This window comes from Anser brachyrhynchus (genome assembly GCF_964034855.1).
Source record: "Anser brachyrhynchus genome assembly, chromosome: Z".
Classification (NCBI taxonomy): Eukaryota; Metazoa; Chordata; class Aves; order Anseriformes; family Anatidae; genus Anser; species Anser brachyrhynchus.
In genome coordinates this window covers 44,827,947-44,845,677 of record NC_137697.1, presented here as the reverse complement: position 1 = coordinate 44,845,677, position 17,731 = coordinate 44,827,947, and the positions used below count along the sequence as shown (strand labels likewise).

Genomic DNA, 17,731 nt, shown 5'->3' with positions numbered 1-17,731 from the left:
GTTTGAGAAGCTAATACGCAGCTTTTTGAGTTGTAAACTTCACTAATTGTTTTGCAAAGCAGATATGGATCTTCTTGTCAGTTTTAAGCAGAGTAGCTTTAGCAGTAGTATTTTTGGCCTGATACTGGCTTCTAACCTATGGCAAAAAGTGTTCTGGATTTTAGAGATACCTTGTAAAAACCAAGTAGTTTAGTGTTTAAAAAAGAGGTCTGGAGAGATTGAGACAGATAACTTTCAGTGATTCTTATGATCTAAAAAATTATCTTCTGAAATGAACAAGATACTTAATACTTGGATACTTAATATTTTAAAACTGATTAGAAAGAATGGCTAGAATAGCTTTACCTGCAGTTGTTTGGCTTTGCCTTTTGAATGATTAAAAAAATTGCAAAAAAAAATTGCATGATCCCAGTTTTCTTGGGTGACATAAAATAATCTAAGCTAGAAGATGTAAGGATGTGGCTGACAAATGGGGGAAGAAATTCATCCCTCTGACTTAGTTTTGTCTAAAATCAATTTCTGATCATCTTAAATATGTAAATTTTCACGCTGAGTGGGGTTACTACTGGAACCAGTTAATCTTAAGTCTGACAGTTGTCAAACATCTTTTTCTTCATTTAAATCTTTTAAAAATAGATGAGGTTACAACATCAACAGTAAGGATCGTGTTCTTAGGACCAATATTTAGAAGAAACTTTTCAATTAACTAAACCTTTAGATAAAATGAATTCTAACTTCCCCCCAACTGTATTCACAATTGTAGGCCTCAGTGCTTAATTATGACAGGTGCTCCAAATGCACGTCCAGCTTTGCTTCACCTTGTCCATGCTTTCACCAAAAATGTGGGCTTGATGATCTGTGGTCATGTACATATGGTAAGTGTATTCTATCTAACTTTAAAGTTACCTTACTGTGACCTTTCTTTTTTGCTTTTTTTAATTTCAACAAATCTGTCTTTCATTTTAAGTGAAAGGTATTAGTATCCTGAGATGTGCAAAAATCTTACTAGTAGGATATACTCCTGTAGGGGTCATCCCCATTCCCAGCTAGCTGTGCTGCCACGTTAGGGAAGCTTTGAAAGTTATGTTAGCTGCCATAACTTTCAATGTGGTATGCTTTGCATCATCCACTTGTAGTTAAAGGAAAGTCTTGTACTGACAGTTGTGCTGTAGGATATGTGGTGGGAGAGGGAGAAAGTTTTCAAAACCAGTACCTTTAATCAGGTGACTTTTAAATACTTAGGAAGCTTTGTAGGAGTAAAGGGAATACTGGATTACAATCTGGGTCTCTTTCTGTCCTTGTCTCATTCAGCCTTACATACTCTGTCATGCTTTGGACAGAGTGGTTTGTCAAAATGACAGTGTCTGGCTCAGTTTCTTTTCAGTGCTCCTGTGAAACAGGTAGATTGATTCCTGAGTATATACTTCTTACAGAGAGTGTTCTAAAATCTTATTGAGCAGTGAATTCAGTATCAATTTAGCCGGTAGTTTAAAATTGCTTTTACCTTTCAGCTAGTTTTTTTATCCCTTCAGTTATCTAATTGGTTTCATTGGTGAGGTGAAACAGCAATGTGAGTAATTATTTCCTCCATTTTTGCTGTTTCTGACCAGCCCTGAGTATTTCACTAGCTTTTCCTCGTTTCCATCAGGATATGATGATTCTGGGTAGGGAGTGAAGGGTTGTTCAATAAGGATGTAATTTCAGCAGTTCTTACTACTTGAAAACAAACAACAGGGGAAAAAAAAAAAGGAAAAAAAAAGGTCCCTTAAAGCACAAGAACAAAACGTGTCTGGTATCTTCTACAGAAGACCAGAAAGGGTTTTGGGGTGGTGGTGGGGAAGGAAGCAAGCTTCATGTAACCATTTTTCAAAATTGCATTGACAGGAGTTGTCTTAACTAATACAAGGTGTCTGTTATACTATGACCCGTAACAAAACCGCAGTTAACTACAGAGTAGCTGTTGCATCTTTGGTAAACATTACTAAATATACTTTAGTATATTAGGATTATGTAGTTGTTGCTAGACATTTTAACACCAGACTTTTTCTGTTGCATCACTAAGATCATTTAAGCAAGTATAACTTTAAGCTTAATCAAGCTTTGTATTTATATATGCTTAGACTTACCAAATTTGCTAAATAAGGCTTGCTTCTGATCTAATGAATGGAAGAGAGCAAATCGAGTTAGTGCAGTCAACAGAGTATGTTTTTAATTAAGCAAATATTGGTCAGTTCGGTCTTGAGAACCTTTTAATTTCAACATATGGATATCTTGGAGGAACACAATGATTCATCCTGGTGCAGGTAGTGGAAAAAAAAGTATTTAAAGAGAAGATGACTTTAACGGCAATACATTTCCTACCATCATAGACAGAATTGTGGTCCTATTTTAGATAACCTTCTAAGAAGGCTGGGATTTATCATAAGCAAATGCATGGAGACTTAATTAGCTTCTCACGAATGACGAGTAAGTTAGACTGTCAACAATCCCAGCAGAAACAAGTAGATTATTACACTTCCTTTGTGATAATCTACAAGTGTAGGGAAAACTTGAGCAAACTGGACATTAAGTATGACCCTGGAGGGATGCACCCACAATTGCTGAGGTAGCTGGCAGAAAAATAAACAGGGTGTTAACTACTCAATGCTCATAATTCTTACTCACTTTCCTCCGTATTTCCTTATTTTGAAAGGGTCCTCGGAGGCAAGCCATGAAAGAGCTGTCCACTGATTTGGCCAAATATCAACGATGGCTAATTAAAAACAAGATGAAGGCCTTCTATGCACCAGTACATGCAGAGGACTTGAGAGATGGGGGACAGTACTTAATGCAGGTACATCTCTCCCTTCATTTTTCTTAATGAAAGCAATGATGTTGAATGTCAAAAGTGGAAATGTTTTGGTATTTTGCATGCTGGAGTATTTCATTATGTGAAGTTATCTTAAAAATTAGTTTTCTGATTTGAAGAAAAAAATACTTTGTTTCAGTAATATGTTGGGTGTTTTCATTTTAGTTTTTCTTTAAAAAAAAAAAAAGACAAACATTTTATGTTCTCTTTAGGCTGCTGGTCTGGGAAGAATGAGACCTAACACCCTTGTTGTTGGGTTTAAGAAAAACTGGAGACAAAGTGATATGAGAGATGTTGAAACCTACATCAATTTATTCCAGTGAGTAGAAGATGTGGATGTGTAGCATTTCTGTGCCATTTCAGTACACTTGGTAATAAGTGAAAACTCTTACCTCAATTAGGTCTTTGTTGCATAAGCTCTTGTCTCTGTCAGGTCGATTCAGATTTTCCATATTGTGGATATACTTTTTCCTGATACAGAAATTAATAAGCAACTCTTGATAGGTTAAGCACATCAGATTTCTGTGTAGTCACTTTCTGCATGTAGAAGTTATGGCAGTGGTCTGAAATTTAAGAGTTACTGCCTTTAGAAAGGGAATTAGTGCCTTACATGTCTGCTGAATTCATTAAACTATATTTTATATTGAAAGCAGGGTTTTTTCCCTTACTTTCACCCTACGATTTTCAGACAAAATGAACTTCTATGCTGAAGCTCTGTCTTCATTAAACCTTGCCCTAATGTAAGTGAGTGTTGTGCATCTGCAAAAAATACTTTAAAGTATTAAAGTAGCAAAAGTACATGGGAAAGGAAGTCCCTAGTTTACTTTGCCAGTACTGAAATTCAGTCCAGTTCTGGCTGAAAAACTTAATACAATGACTTGTGCTGCTAAAATTTAAGGAAAATACAACTAGCTTTTCTCACTTACAGAGACTTTTTGTTTTCTTTATATGCTGTTTAACTTGTTCTATCAGTACTTTACATTTCTAATTTACTATGCCTAAGAAAGAAAGTTGGGAAGGGGGTTACAGGCAGAGATAAGAAAAGGAAAAACACACACAAACAGACATTTTCCCAGTTACTTAAGAGAAAAGCAGGAGAACCAAATGCAATGAAAAAATAAGGCAACGTGTTGGTTAGTTCTTGTTGTTTTTTTTTTTTCCTAATTTCATTTGGAATGGCTTGTACTAGAAGAACTCTCAGGGCATACAAAGTCAGGTGGTTCTCCACATCCCAAAGAGAAACCTTAGGAGGTAAACATCGTATTTCAAGCATATTTTCAGAAATTTCCTGGGAAATTGAATGTTACTAAAGTTCACAATAGAAATACACTTAATATGTGTTCAGCTACTTCCAGCAAAGCAGGGCTCATCATGCATAACGGATTCTTGGGAAGACAAGCATCATTGCTTCAAACATCTCTCCATTCCTCCTTCTTTACCTCAGTTTTTATTGCTGAGCACGGCAACATGTGATATAGGACATCCATTTTACCAATTTGTGTCAGCTGTTCTGGCTGTGTCCCAGCTTCATCTTGTTCACCCCCAGTCTCCTTGCTGTCAGGGCAGCATGAGAAGCTGAAAAGTCCTTGGCTCTATGTAAGCACTCCTCTGCAACAACTAAAAACATTGGTGTGTAATCAGCACTATTTTCATTAAAATTCCAAAGCACAGCATCATCTGAGCCTCTACAAAGAAAACTAGCTCTATCCTAGCCACAACCATAACAATAAAATATGCTGATACTTTGAACACTTCTCTTTAAAATCAGTAAGGCTTGATAAAAAGTGTTCACTGAGTGAAATCTTGCGGAATTTCTGTCTGTGAATAATGTGGAGTTTTAATTACAGCAACTAATTCAGAAGTATTTATAAGACTGATTAATGACTAATGCAAACTGTATCATAGGATCACAGAATAGTTGGAGTTGGAAGGGACCTCTGCCATGGGCAGGGACACCTCCCACCAGACCAGGTTGCTCAAAGCCCCATCCAGCCCGGCCTTGAACCACCTTCAGGAATGGGGCATCCACAGCTTCTCTGGGCAACCTGCTCCAGTGCCTCACCATCCCCAGAGTGAAGAATTTCTTCTGAATATCTGATGTAAACAATATCATAAATGAGGGTAGATTAAGTTTATAATTCTTTCAGTCTTAAATCTTTGGGATTTCTTTGTCCTTCATTTTACTCAGACTTTAATCCAGGCTTTTATTCAGTCCTTTTGCTTGTTTCTAAAATCATGAAGTTTTCTCTTTTAGTTTCTTTTTTAAAGGAGCAAATTCCTTCCCCTCCAGATATAATGGAAATAAGCATGTGATAGCTAACTTATAACTATTTTGATTATAACTTCTTGGCTTCCTTTAATACCCAGGTGTCTTGGAAATTCATAACTCACAGATGAAGGAGATCTCAAATCTGACATCTCACCCGACATCAGTATTTATAGTTACCAATGTATCTTGTCATCTGTGCACATCTCAGTTGATCTCTTATTTTTTATTTGATGCACAGTGGTTAAATAAGTACTAGATCTACTTTTATTTAATCACTGTTTTATATAGGGGAGCGAGGAAAAGGGAATAGAAATACTGTGTGTTGCTTTTCAAGATAAGTGACCTGCAGTTGGTGGTTTAGAACTGAAACTTAGATTATTACATAAATGTGTGATTTGAGAGTTTAAATGGCAACATATAAACACTGAAATCTGTTCAGAGGGTGTGTAAAGTAGCTCTTTTGGGAAGGAAGAGGTAGTAACATGTTTGATTTTTTTTGTTTCGTTTAGTGATGCCTTTGACATTCAGTATGGTGTGGTTGTCATCCGACTGAAGGAGGGCTTGGACATTTCCCACCTTCAGGGACAAGGTGAGATTTATTGTTTTCTTTAGCTTGTAAGCTTTTTCCCTTTTAATACCATTTCATGAAGATACTAATGAAGATAAATTACTTAGAAAAAAATAGAAAAATGCACAAAGGCAAAAAAAACCCCACCCTACTCTTCATAGAATAAAAATCATTGAAATGAGTAAGCCTGAAATGTGTAATAAAAATAGCGCATGTTTAAAGACAGAATTTGTTTTTCTGTGCATTTCAACTATCTGTATTTGTAAGCTGTTGCTTCCCAGAGACCTACTATTTTACTGAAACACAGAGGCTACCAAATTGGCATCAAGTACTTAAAATTTCTAGACTTGGGTTGTAGGATCAGATACTCTGGGTCAGGTGTAAGGTGTTCCCTTCTTCCCTCCTACCCCAGTGTAGTTTGGAGACCTCAGCAGTAGTCAGCCTTAAGTTTGGAATTGTATCAGGAAGGTCTTTGTGTTCACTGATATCCACCAACTCCTAGGTTGCTTCAACTCTGGCAGCCATCAAGTAACTCTACTGAAGCCAAGCATGGAAAAAAGCTGTGAGACACTTTCTGGTCTCTGCCTTGTGTAAAGCTCATCCTTTACTTGGAGTTAGTTTACAATCTTCTTTTGTATGGAAAATAATTCACCATTTTTTCTTCTATGGTTGTAAATAAAAAGATCTTGATGTGAGATGCTATTAGTAGTGTAACGCAATTAATCTAACAATAGAAAATGCAATACCTTTACTACGCATTTCAAACTTAGGGCATCTTGACAACATTAGGTTCACACTGTCCAGTCTTCTGTGATTGGTGATACTGGTGATACTCTGGCATCAGCAGTTGTCTCTTGTACTTAGTGTTTTTCCTGCTAAAATCTATCTGATTTTTTTTGTAACAGGCTTTTTTTCCTTCAAAGGAAGGAAATGTTTGCTACCATGTGAAATACTTCTAGCTAATGTTTCTATTTAGCTCCTATTTTCAAATCTTATTTATACTAGATGTACTGTCTTCACAGTTCTACACTTGGAAAAAAATTAGCATGTACAAAATAAATTATTATAATGGTAATTAGTACAAGCATAACAAGTGTCCTTCCCACCGGGGAATTGATATTAGGTAGCTCTGTTTTAGGTTTAGCCTGTGGTAATACAATTAAAACTCAAAATCGGTGAAGGAAGTAGCAGAAAATAAAAGCTCTGTTCAGGAGAAGTGCCTCTTTGTACTTTGAAACAGTTTGTATATATTATTTTGCCTTTTTTTCCTTGTAACAGTGTGCTAGTTGCAGTGCAGTTTAACCAACTGCAAACCACCTCAGTAGTCACATGCCTTTGTCTTACTCCATTTGGGACAAATAAGTAACTTATATTGTGGTTCTTTGTTTTCCCAAAGAAGAGTTACTATCATCTCAAGAAAAATCTCCATGTTCCAAGGATGTCATAGTAAAAGTGGATTATAGCAAGAAGGCTGAGACTGATACTTCTATAGCTTTTGTTCCATCGTCTAGTGAGAGAACTCCTGCTCTACATAAAGGTAACTTCCTAGTTAGCAGTGAAATTTGAGTTCTTATTCCTTGTAGTTCTTATTCTTTTTCTATCTTGTTCCTTCTTCAGTCTCTTTCATCCTCCCAAGGAATTAAAAAGGTTTTTGTTGTGTTTGTGGAACAGAGAAGCATGTCATGCTTTTCTAGCTGTTGATGTCTAATTACTCATATTTTGCTTTAGAGACTACAGGATGTAAAAAAATCTTCATGACCTAAATAAAAACAGGTGGTGGATTATGATCTACGATACACTTTTTGTTTTTGTTAATGAGATTGAGTGCTATTAAAAATTGCTTGAGAAGGCCACACAGCTGTGTATTGCATGATTTTTAAGGCTGCTAACTTTATGAAGGTGCTTTTTACCTCAGACTAGAACATTTTATTATATGGATGTTAACAGACACAAATCATTCAGGATTCTTTGACATATGACAATAACCAACTTTCTTCTCTTTAAAGTAAAACCTTGAATTAACTGAAGTATTTGGGTGAGAAATATGATTAATTTAAAAAAAATACAAATCAGTTATCAGGACATGATTCTCAGGACTCTGTGTGCTTTTCTTTGTATGAAAATTCATTTCATTCTACATCTTTATTTTCTTTTTGTTTATTTTATAGACTAGTAGTATTTTCATTAACATCGCAAAGGAAATTAACCTTTTTATTTTATATCTTTAAAAATCTTCCAGAGGAGGACGAGGATGGAAAGACTCCAGCACAACCACTGTTGAAAAAAGGCAGGCATTTTCCACCTTTCGTTAAATCATTCTTTTGCATTGTTAATTTCAGTTTTCCTTTTGCACTCCTTTCTACACATACATTTGAGAAAGAAAAATATCAGCCATGCAAGCTTAATTCTTTTTTCATATTTGGGAATGTGTTTTATCTGTAGGGATTAGGTTGTGGAAAAATAAAGCTTTTGGAAATTACTAGAAGTTCCTACTGAGAAAGGATCATTCATGTGTCTAAGATATGAATGTATCTGGGTCCTTACTTGATTTAGATGTAGTGGAAGAGCTCCATCAGTCTGCTCAGAAAAATTCTAAAGCCGTAGGTGTTGCTCTGTTCAGAATTGCTCAAAAGCTTGCAAAGCAAAGAATAATACAGCCAGTCAGTGAGATTAACATCCGAAATAAAGTGCAGTAGTAATTTAAATAAACAGCATTTTCAGAGGTGAATTAAACAGCTTTCACTTACTGGTTTATTTCAAACTTTTATGAGAGTTAAGCACAAGTCTTTTGCTTTACCAAAGATGCCTCTTACTTTTTTGATGTTTTCTTCATAATTTCAAAAGCCATAAGCTGTTATGTTTCAATAATGAAAAGTGATATTACATCTTGAACCACAAGATGGCAGTTTGGAAGAAGTCCCAGTGTACAGTAAAATAGAATATTAATACAAATCAGCCACAGATGTACTCTAAATTTAAAAATTCCTAATAAAATAAAGACTGAGATGAATATCAAACTCCTGGTTCTTGTTAAAATTCAGGTTTTAACTAAGGGAAAGGAGTTAAGTTTTATTTTGTTTTTTAAATAATTACTTAATTTTATTTGTATAATCTCATTGAAAATGCCAATATTGGATTTGCTGAGAACAATAAAATAACTTCATTGCACAAAATAGTCTATATTGTGCTTCAGAGCCTTGCACATGGGAAACTAACTTAAGGAATCCTATGTTTTGTAAAAAGATGAATTAGCTCTTTTTTCATCCATGCACTTAAAGGTAAAATGGATTTGAAGAAACAGTGCTTAGGAGATAGTGTTTCCTTTTACATTAAGCATCAAGATGAGTTTCAGGGAAATTCTTATCTACAAGAGGTAGCAACAGCGCATTACTGAATGCTATGAAGTGTGTACGAAATGTTAATGTCTGGGCAAATGAGTGTATAAAAATCTTGCAAATCTCTTGTTTGTCAAATGTGTGCTAAATGAATTGGAGGCTTAAATCTTTAACTTATAAAATTAATTTAGGGAGTTTGTGGACTCCATAAATACAGCTCAGTTGATACCCATTTAATCAATAGTGGAATCTGGGGAAAATAGTTCAAATGTTGTTTTTTAATTAATTTATAACTTGGAGAAGTTATAATCAAATAAGTTATGTTGCATTTGAATTTAGGGGTTATTAAGAAAAACACTTTAAAAATGAAATGCCATCACTCTTTCTTTCCAGATTCAAAGAGTCAATCTTCTCCTTTAAATGTGGCTGACCAAAGACTTCTCGATGCAAGTACTCAGTTTCAGAAGAAACAGGGCAAAAGCAATATTGATGTGTGGTGGCTGTTTGATGACGGAGGTAACATACTTAATACTTCTAAAAGCATGTGTTGAGAAGACTTAGTGATTTTGAATTAATTGGTAATTATTTTTCAGTCAGTTCATATATAGGTTACAAGTTTGTACTGTTAAACTCTATGTGATGCTGTGTTTTCTGATACATTCTCAAATTCTGGTTAAAATGCAGGTTTGACATTGTTGATTCCATATCTTATTACAACCAAGAAAAAATGGAAAGACTGTAAGATCAGAGTGTTCATTGGTGGAAAAATAAACAGAATTGATCATGATAGAAGAGCGTAAGTTTACCTTTATAATTTTCATTTAAAATGCTAGAAGAACATGTTAAACAGTAGATGACTTACTCTTACGAGTAGCCTTCTTTCAATTGTTATTTGGCAGAGATGTAACCGTATTCTATTCTTGCTCTCCAAGAAAGTTCCATTGCTACCAGATTGTGTTGGATGAGTTACCTCTTGTTAAACTAGTATTTCTGTGGCATTTTCTGACAGTAATGTTTTCTCTTTGTTAAATATTGTTTGGGAGAGCTTTAAGGGAGAGTTTTTACTTTATTTGGGAAAAGAATAATAGTGTATTGTTGATTTATAGCTGTAAGCCAGGTTTGTATAATGTTATTTAGACAATTTAACACTTCTGTTGCCTTTTTAAGCTATTTTTCTTATCTGTTTACCCTGTTAAATAATTAAAAATCTGAACATGTGTAAAGGCTTGCTTTTCTGATACAGGATGGCTACCCTGCTCAGCAAATTTCGGATAGACTTCTCAGACATCATGGTTCTTGGAGATATTAATACTAAGCCAAAGAAAGAAAAGTAAGTCTCAAAACAGAAACAAAAAAGCTCATTTGTTAGTTGAGTTCTTGATCTATTTCATGAATTAGAATAGTTACTTACTATATAATGTGAACATGGTGTTACATGTTCACAAAAATCAAGGAAATAAACTAAGCAAGAACTCTTACACTCAAGAATATACAATTCTGCTTTTTATGTATTTTTTAACTCTCTTGCCTTTAGATTGTAATCTTAAACATGAAAAGGCAGGCAGGTAGGAAAATGGACTTAATCTTACGTGGATGCTTACATGTAATGATGTCTTGTCTTCAAATAGCCTGGTCTATTTTTCTTTCTTCTGTTTTAAATTCACATTGACATTTAAGTTACATGTCTATGATTGTACATGTGATACTGATTTTCCATTTTTAAAAAGTGCTAGTTGTATAGAACATACCAAGTAACTAAAATGGTAGAGTACTTCTGGCACTCTGATACTTTTGGATGTCTTTGTTCTTGGGAGTCTGCTACTGTGAAATGCATAAACTTAAAATTAATTCTCAATTATGCATTAAAAGTTGAGACTGTAGAATTTCAGAGAACTCATGAATAACTTCTGTGAATGAAAATTATTTCTTCTGAGAGCATTTTTATTTGTCTCAGTGGAAACATTTTCCACAATAAATCCAAAAGCTGCTTGAGAAATCCAGTCGGAGTTAACAATAGCTGTAAATTAACTAGAAAAAAAAAGATTTATCTGTAATATTTTCTGTGCTGTACAATAGAATATTGTTAACGGTTAGTTTTGTTCTGTCAAAAAGTAGCAGTTTGTGTTTGTTTTTTTGTAATGAAGGTGAAGTCATTGTGTCAACTAACTCAGTAAAGACCACCAAGGGCAAGAAAAAATACCCTTATAATGTGATAGTTTACTAGAGGACAGGAACACCTCAGGTTGAAAATGGTCATGGGGGAGTAACTACTGTAACTGCATGGAAGCTTAGGTGTTAAACATAATGATATTACAGTATATACTAAGTGGTAGTTTTTTAACTTTCCAAACTATAATTAGCAACTACAGAAGCTTGTCAATACCTTATGTTCTTTATGAAAGGGAGAAAAGCGTCAGAATTCCTTATTCCATTGGACATAAAGCATACATTTCATTGTGCTCTGCGAAATTGTTTTTACTTTTCTGACTTCTCACATCTTAGGGCTATTCAAAGACAAGTTCTCTCTCTCGAAGCAGCCTTAGTTTGATGCTTAAGTATTGTAATGTGGATAGAGGAAAGTAGACGAGAAGGATCAAAATATGGGTAGAAAAAGCTGCTTTTATAGAAATGAATGCCTCTTTGGCCTTCAGAAGATTTTCTTTTAAAGTTCCTGCTAAATGTCCAGGTGAAATCAAAATAACAGTTCACATTCTAAAAAGAAATATAACAGCAAGACAAGATGGCTCTGCTTATTGGGATTTGAATGTAGGTCTTAAACTGTATTGGAAAGATCAAAAAAGCAACATGAAAATGTAGCTAAAAACCCTAATGGCGCTGGCATGAGACCTGATAGCAGTCTGGTGCTTTTTACTCTGTGACATGTAAGCTCCTCTTTCAAACCTAATTTGGAAGAAGCTGTTGTTAGTGATTGGTTCTATGTATTTTCTAAGCTAGTATCTTCAGCTTTAGAACAATTGCAGTAAAATTATTTAGCAAAACTTTTGCAGTGAATAGTACAAACTCCTACAGATGTCACTAATTGCATGTCGAATTGTAATGTTTGCCTTTACCTTTTGTATGGCCTGTGCACAGCTGATTGTGTGCAAATAGTTCGTTCATTTTTGTGGTATTAAAATGTACTTTCTAATAGCATGAAAGTAATTGCTGACATACAGACTAGTGTCATATACGTTTTAATATGTCTATTCATATAATCATTCCAGTATTGCAGCTTTTGAGGAAATGATAGAGCCCTTCAGACTTCATGAAGATGATAAAGAACAAGAAGTTGCAGATAAAACGAAGGAGGATGAACCATGGAGGATAACAGATAATGAACTTGAGCTTTATAAAACAAAGGTTCTGTATTCCTTAGCTTGTTATGTTAAACATTGTAAAGTGTTTTTTCATCTACTGTATTTGTGCATGTGATATTGTCAAACTGATTCTTGTTATTTTACCTCTTTTATAGCAGCTTTTATGAATAACTAGGGGAAAACAGCATCTAAAACCAGTTGGGGAGGGGGCACGGTAAAAAAAAAAAACTGTTCCTGTTTCTGTCATTGCAGGTTCTAAACTGATATCCCACAGGGTTTTAGCAGTTCATTTAGAACACTAAGCTATATTCAGCTCTTCCTGATGTTTTGTTTAGTTGAGCCCAGACTACCCTTTGGTGCTTCATTATTTAAAACCAACACACAGGTAACTGTGTTGTTAAGGAGCAGTTGAAGGTTTGACTTCTTTTTCCCAAATGGTTGTGCTCTGTAGACATGGGAGGCATTCCTCATTCTTCCATCAGTGTTTCTGTGGAGGACACTCAAGCAGCATCCCATAACAGGATACAGATACACCCATGTATCTAAAGAAAAGACTGGTTAAAGCTTCGGTGATCTGAAGTTCTTCACTTTTTTCACTTTCACCTCTTTTTTTTTTTGTATTCCTGTCTTGATTTTTACAACTTCTGTGATTATTTGCAGTAGAGAAGAAACAGGAATAGTCGGTCACTCTGTATTGTAAGTGTAAAAAGCAGGGATACAATTAACATGTACGTACAGATTGGCAGCTGATGGCAGGATCTCGTAACTGCATATTATGCAGGGACTAGAGGAAAGACTTTATAATTAATGAGCTGCATGATGTCTTGCTGTGACTTATGCCTTACCCCCAAAACTCTTTTTCAATGAGATAATAGCAGCGATGTATTCTTTTGTCTCCTGATAGCTTGTTTCTGCCAACACTATCCAGCAGGCTAGCAGGACTTCTGCTGACATGAGAACAGCAGAACTGTAAGAAATAGCTGCAAGTTAGTTGACATACAAGAACTAAAAATGACTATATGAATGCAAGCTAAGAAAAATCATCAGTAGGAGGAAGGGGAGGAGCTGCTTAAGATGTTAAGAAAGGACAGAGTACTAAATAAGGAGATACATTATGGAGAAGGGCTTCACTGCAGTAACACCACCTTGATCTGAGCTTACGGGATATAGCTAAGGGAACCTCGAAGAGAGCATAGAGGGCTCTTGCTTCCAGCAGCTGCAGAGGGATGGTATCATTAGAAGAACAATCTTAAACTTAGCTTACAAGGTACTTGATTTTCACGTTAGGCTTACCACTTTCTTTTCTCTCAGCTTTGGAACCATAGGTACTTCGGGAAAGCAAGCAAGATACCAACCTGAGGGGGCAAACACACGCTTACTCGAAATGACTCACACCAATTAACTATAACTGTTCTTATATTGATTAAATGAATTTTTTGCAGTTTCTGTAGAGGATTTTCCTAACAAGTTTCATTTTAATTACAGACTTATCGCCAGATTAGGCTAAATGAGTTGCTGAAAGAACATTCGAGTACAGCTAACATAATTGTCATGTAAGTAAATGATTTTTATTCTTATCTTAATTGATGCAGAACTGTGTGTACTGTAAATGTGTAAGTACAGGTCAGGAAAAAGACTGGTTTGGCATTGAAGTATGGAAAAGTACTCAAGGAGGTTTCAGAGCTGGAAGTGTTTTAGAAATACAGAGTTAGTATGATCCATGCAAAATGGCCTGTGTAGCTTGATCATTCTGATATGCTACTTCAGATGATTACCTCCACATTCCTGGTGCAGCTTGGGATTCTCACATTGGTTCTACTCCCACATGCCAACTATCCCCACCTTTCTCAAGTCCTTCATCTCAATTTTTTTGTAGGTGATCTCTGTAGATAGTGGTAGCAGTGTTGTCTGATGATGGATTTCCATGGAACTACTTTTGGGATAAGCAAGGAAGACACAGAATGTGTTTTTTCACTGATTTCCTTGAGGATGCTGCTTCAGAGCTCTACGAAGTGGTACCACAAGCAAATTTTGAACAGGGCAAATAGACTTCCAGGAGTTTTTTGTTACTGTTTTTTGAAAGAAAATAGTATGGCATTCTTTGGAAAGAGAGACTCTGAGAAGGAATATTAGACTGCATCCAACCTAGTAGCATAAGAAAAAGCAGTATTTTAAAATCCTCAGGAGTCTTTAAATATATATGTATGTCTCATTGAGGAGAATTTCCCCTGAAGCTGCCTGAATTAGATGGTGGTGAGAAGCCAGAAGTGAGGTGTGAGTAGATCCTGTAGTGCTTAACATAACAAGCTCTTCAACTCATTAACTAAGTTCTGAGGAAAAACCAAAAACCAAAAAGGTTAGGAAATTTGACTTAGTATCTATCTCTTTGCAGAATCATACTTTCGTTTTCATATGATATGACTTGCACTTGTTACAGGTTTAACTGTTCTTTTTTGTGTATTTTAGGAGTTTGCCAGTTGCACGAAAAGGTGCAGTTTCTAGTGCACTATACATGGCCTGGTTAGAAGCTCTTTCTAAAGATCTGCCACCGATTCTCCTTGTTCGTGGGAATCATCAGAGTGTTCTTACCTTCTATTCCTAAGAGTACTGCACAGGGGACAGCTATGATGACATGGTACTTCAGTGCCCGGGGAGACTGACTGACATGGTCTATAGATTCTTAACATCACAAAGGCAAAAAGTGACTCTTCTTTCACTATTTCACTGACTTGAAAGCACACAAGGAAAGTTAATGTATTCCTAAAGTTGTGACATCTTCAGTTTATTTTATATTTTCTGTAATTTAATCTTGCTTAATGGGGGAGGATTCCTTGTTAGACTGAAGAACAAGACAAGCTTTTTGTTTGCTATTTGAATAGCAGCAATAAAAGTGTTTTATTTTTAATCAATGAAAGGATTATAGATTTATAAAAGCCTTTTAGCCTTGAGGTGCCTTCTGAAATTAACCAAATCTCATCCACGTACATCCTATTTTGTAAATTTATATAGAATGTCAAAATCTGCCTTCAACTAAGACTTTAGATCGGACTTCCTTTAGTTTTTAATCTCTTCCATATTACGATAAAAATGAATGCTGCTTTTCAGTCTTCCATTGAGCTATTAGTTCTTAGTACTGTATGTTTTCTATTGTCAGAAAGTTTTGTTTTTATTATTATTATTATATCTGTTAGATTTAAAGGTGAGAATTGGGGCAGGTCAATTGAACTAAGACAAATTCCTGCTGTCAGGACTCTGTACCACCAAATTTTGTAACAGTTAAAATAAAATCAAACAGTTAAAATAAAACTACATTGTCAGAGGATCCTCTTCTCAAATTTGACATTGTGTACTTCCTTGGCATTAGTCTGAAATACACAGCTAAGGTTAGCTGACTTGGTGAAGGATGCTGTGTAAATCTATAGCTCTAGTTAGAAGCAATTCATCTTAACAGACAAAGGCCATTTATCTCCTGAAAAATTGGAAGAAAGAAAAAATCCTGTCCTAGTTCTTGGCCTATTAATGTTTTGGTGTCACTTACAACTTAATTTGAAACAAAACTCAACTTAAGGCTTAAATGGGGATAATATGAGCAATGTGATACTATCTGACAGAAAACAGTAAACACTATGTGGAATCTTGCTATCCGATATAAAAAGCAAAAGCTAAAGTTCTCTCGCGTTTTTCAACAAATGGTTAAAAGGACCACTAGTTACTAGGGGAGATGTTTTTAGTCAATTCACTCAAGTTGTGAGAAAATACACTTAGTCTTATTAAAAGATACTCAGGTTTGATCATCTGCCAGTTTAGATTTTTTCCATACATTCTACTTTATACATTTTCTATGTTCAATCAAGAAACTGCCAATCTTGTGTGCCCTTTCATTGTATATTTTGACAACTTCATAATTTAGTCTACTATGAACACCTACACAAGAAATTACACTTGAGCCTTTATACAAAGGTAAAATGTGAACTGTTTTTAAATTCCTATATATTTTGGACAGAAAGGATTGCCTAAAAACATTTCACAAGCTTTTGATATTAGCATTGGACATGCTACTGGATCAGTTTACCAGTGCTTCAGTGACTTTCATTTAAGGATGCACAGAAAAGGTGTATTATGCTAAATACGAGATCAAATTGAAATGTACCCCTTTCTTTTTGAAGGACAAAGCAATTAGTCATTATGTGGCAAGGTAGAGCTTCAAGTTGTTATGATTCAAGATGTAAAAAAAAATCTACACAGTGCAGTGTATGCTGTTGTCAATTTCTTGTTGAACTGCAAATTTTTTTCCATTTGTTTCTATCAATTGGATTTGAGTCTATTGAATCATTTCACTTTAAAAAAAAACAAGAACATGCATGTTTTGCTGCTAAGTGTGAGAAAACTGATGCCAGCATGAACCCAGCTTGTTAAAATAAACATAAGACAGTTTGCAGTAAAAGTGCTACTTCCTCCCAAGTGAGGGGGTGGAAATCAGAATAACCATTGTGTCTACTACAGATTTTACCATGGTTGTTGGGGGATATGGATATCACATTGTGAATATGGAATCATTGCCATGATTTTTCTTGTTTTGTGGGTTATGTTATTTTGAACAGATGGACAGTAAGGCATGGACATAGTGCTGCTATCTTAAAAAAAAAAAAGTGCACAGGTACACTTATTTAAAAGGTTTTTTTTGCCCATTCAGGAAACCATTGCTTGTGATCTGTAACACAGAAACCAAATGAAGTGTCTGTATACATGCATATATGTGTATAAAATTATATAAAATATATCTAAATATGCATATGGGGATAGTTAGGGTAATGTCTGTGAAATATGTAGGATGCTTTTCACATATGCACTCTCAGAAGTCCACTAATGCTAGGCACAAGGTCAAGTTTCAAGATTATTTGCTACACTAAAACTTCAACAGGTAATAGTAATTGTTAGCAACAAATGTCAGTTAGTGGCAGTTGTTCCAACTTCTGCTTTGATTTTGATGCCAAATTTAATTATGTTCCAATCGTTAATTACTTGAAAAATGAAATATCACTGACACATGAAAATTCATACTTTCTATAGATTAGGTTTCTTTGTATGGGTTTAGAAAGTCAGCAATGGCTGGTGAAAATCAATTATTTATTTGCTCACTCTATTTGTATTTAGGTTTCCTTTTACATACATTCTTTTTATATGCTTTTCTGACATTACATATTTAAAAATAACTGAAAATAATTTAAAGATTTGAGCGTTAGTGGGTAATGACCCACTTGGTTTGAAGATGTAATATTTGATACTGTACTGTAACTGTCACACACAAATGCTTTTCTAATGTTTTAACGTAACTATTGCAGTTAATACTTTGTACCATGGGGATGTCACTGCAATAAAAGGAGATGAATTCAA

The 17,731-nt window shown here is 35.0% G+C and overlaps 1 protein-coding gene across 3 annotated transcripts in view; it reads left to right on the top strand.

The window, feature by feature from the left end:
• The window catches only part of SLC12A2 (solute carrier family 12 member 2), a 62,755-nt gene extending 45,024 nt beyond the window's left edge, over positions 1–17,731 (top strand). Inside the window, exons 16-27 of one of the 3 annotated variants that reach the window (XM_080575101.1) lie at positions 764–875; positions 2,693–2,833; positions 3,061–3,167; positions 5,627–5,706; positions 7,082–7,222; positions 7,925–7,972; positions 9,414–9,536; positions 9,705–9,816; positions 10,264–10,350; positions 12,245–12,380; positions 13,823–13,890; positions 14,804–17,731. In XM_080575101.1, coding sequence (XP_080431227.1) covers positions 764–875; positions 2,693–2,833; positions 3,061–3,167; positions 5,627–5,706; positions 7,082–7,222; positions 7,925–7,972; positions 9,414–9,536; positions 9,705–9,816; positions 10,264–10,350; positions 12,245–12,380; positions 13,823–13,890; positions 14,804–14,939 — 1,291 coding nt within the window. In that variant the 3' untranslated portion in view covers positions 14,940–17,731. The remainder of the gene's footprint in view (positions 1–763; positions 876–2,692; positions 2,834–3,060; positions 3,168–5,626; positions 5,707–7,081; positions 7,223–7,924; positions 7,973–9,413; positions 9,537–9,704; positions 9,817–10,263; positions 10,351–12,244; positions 12,381–13,822; positions 13,891–14,803) is intronic. The other 2 variants (XM_080575099.1, XM_080575100.1) reach the window with 2 other exon arrangements.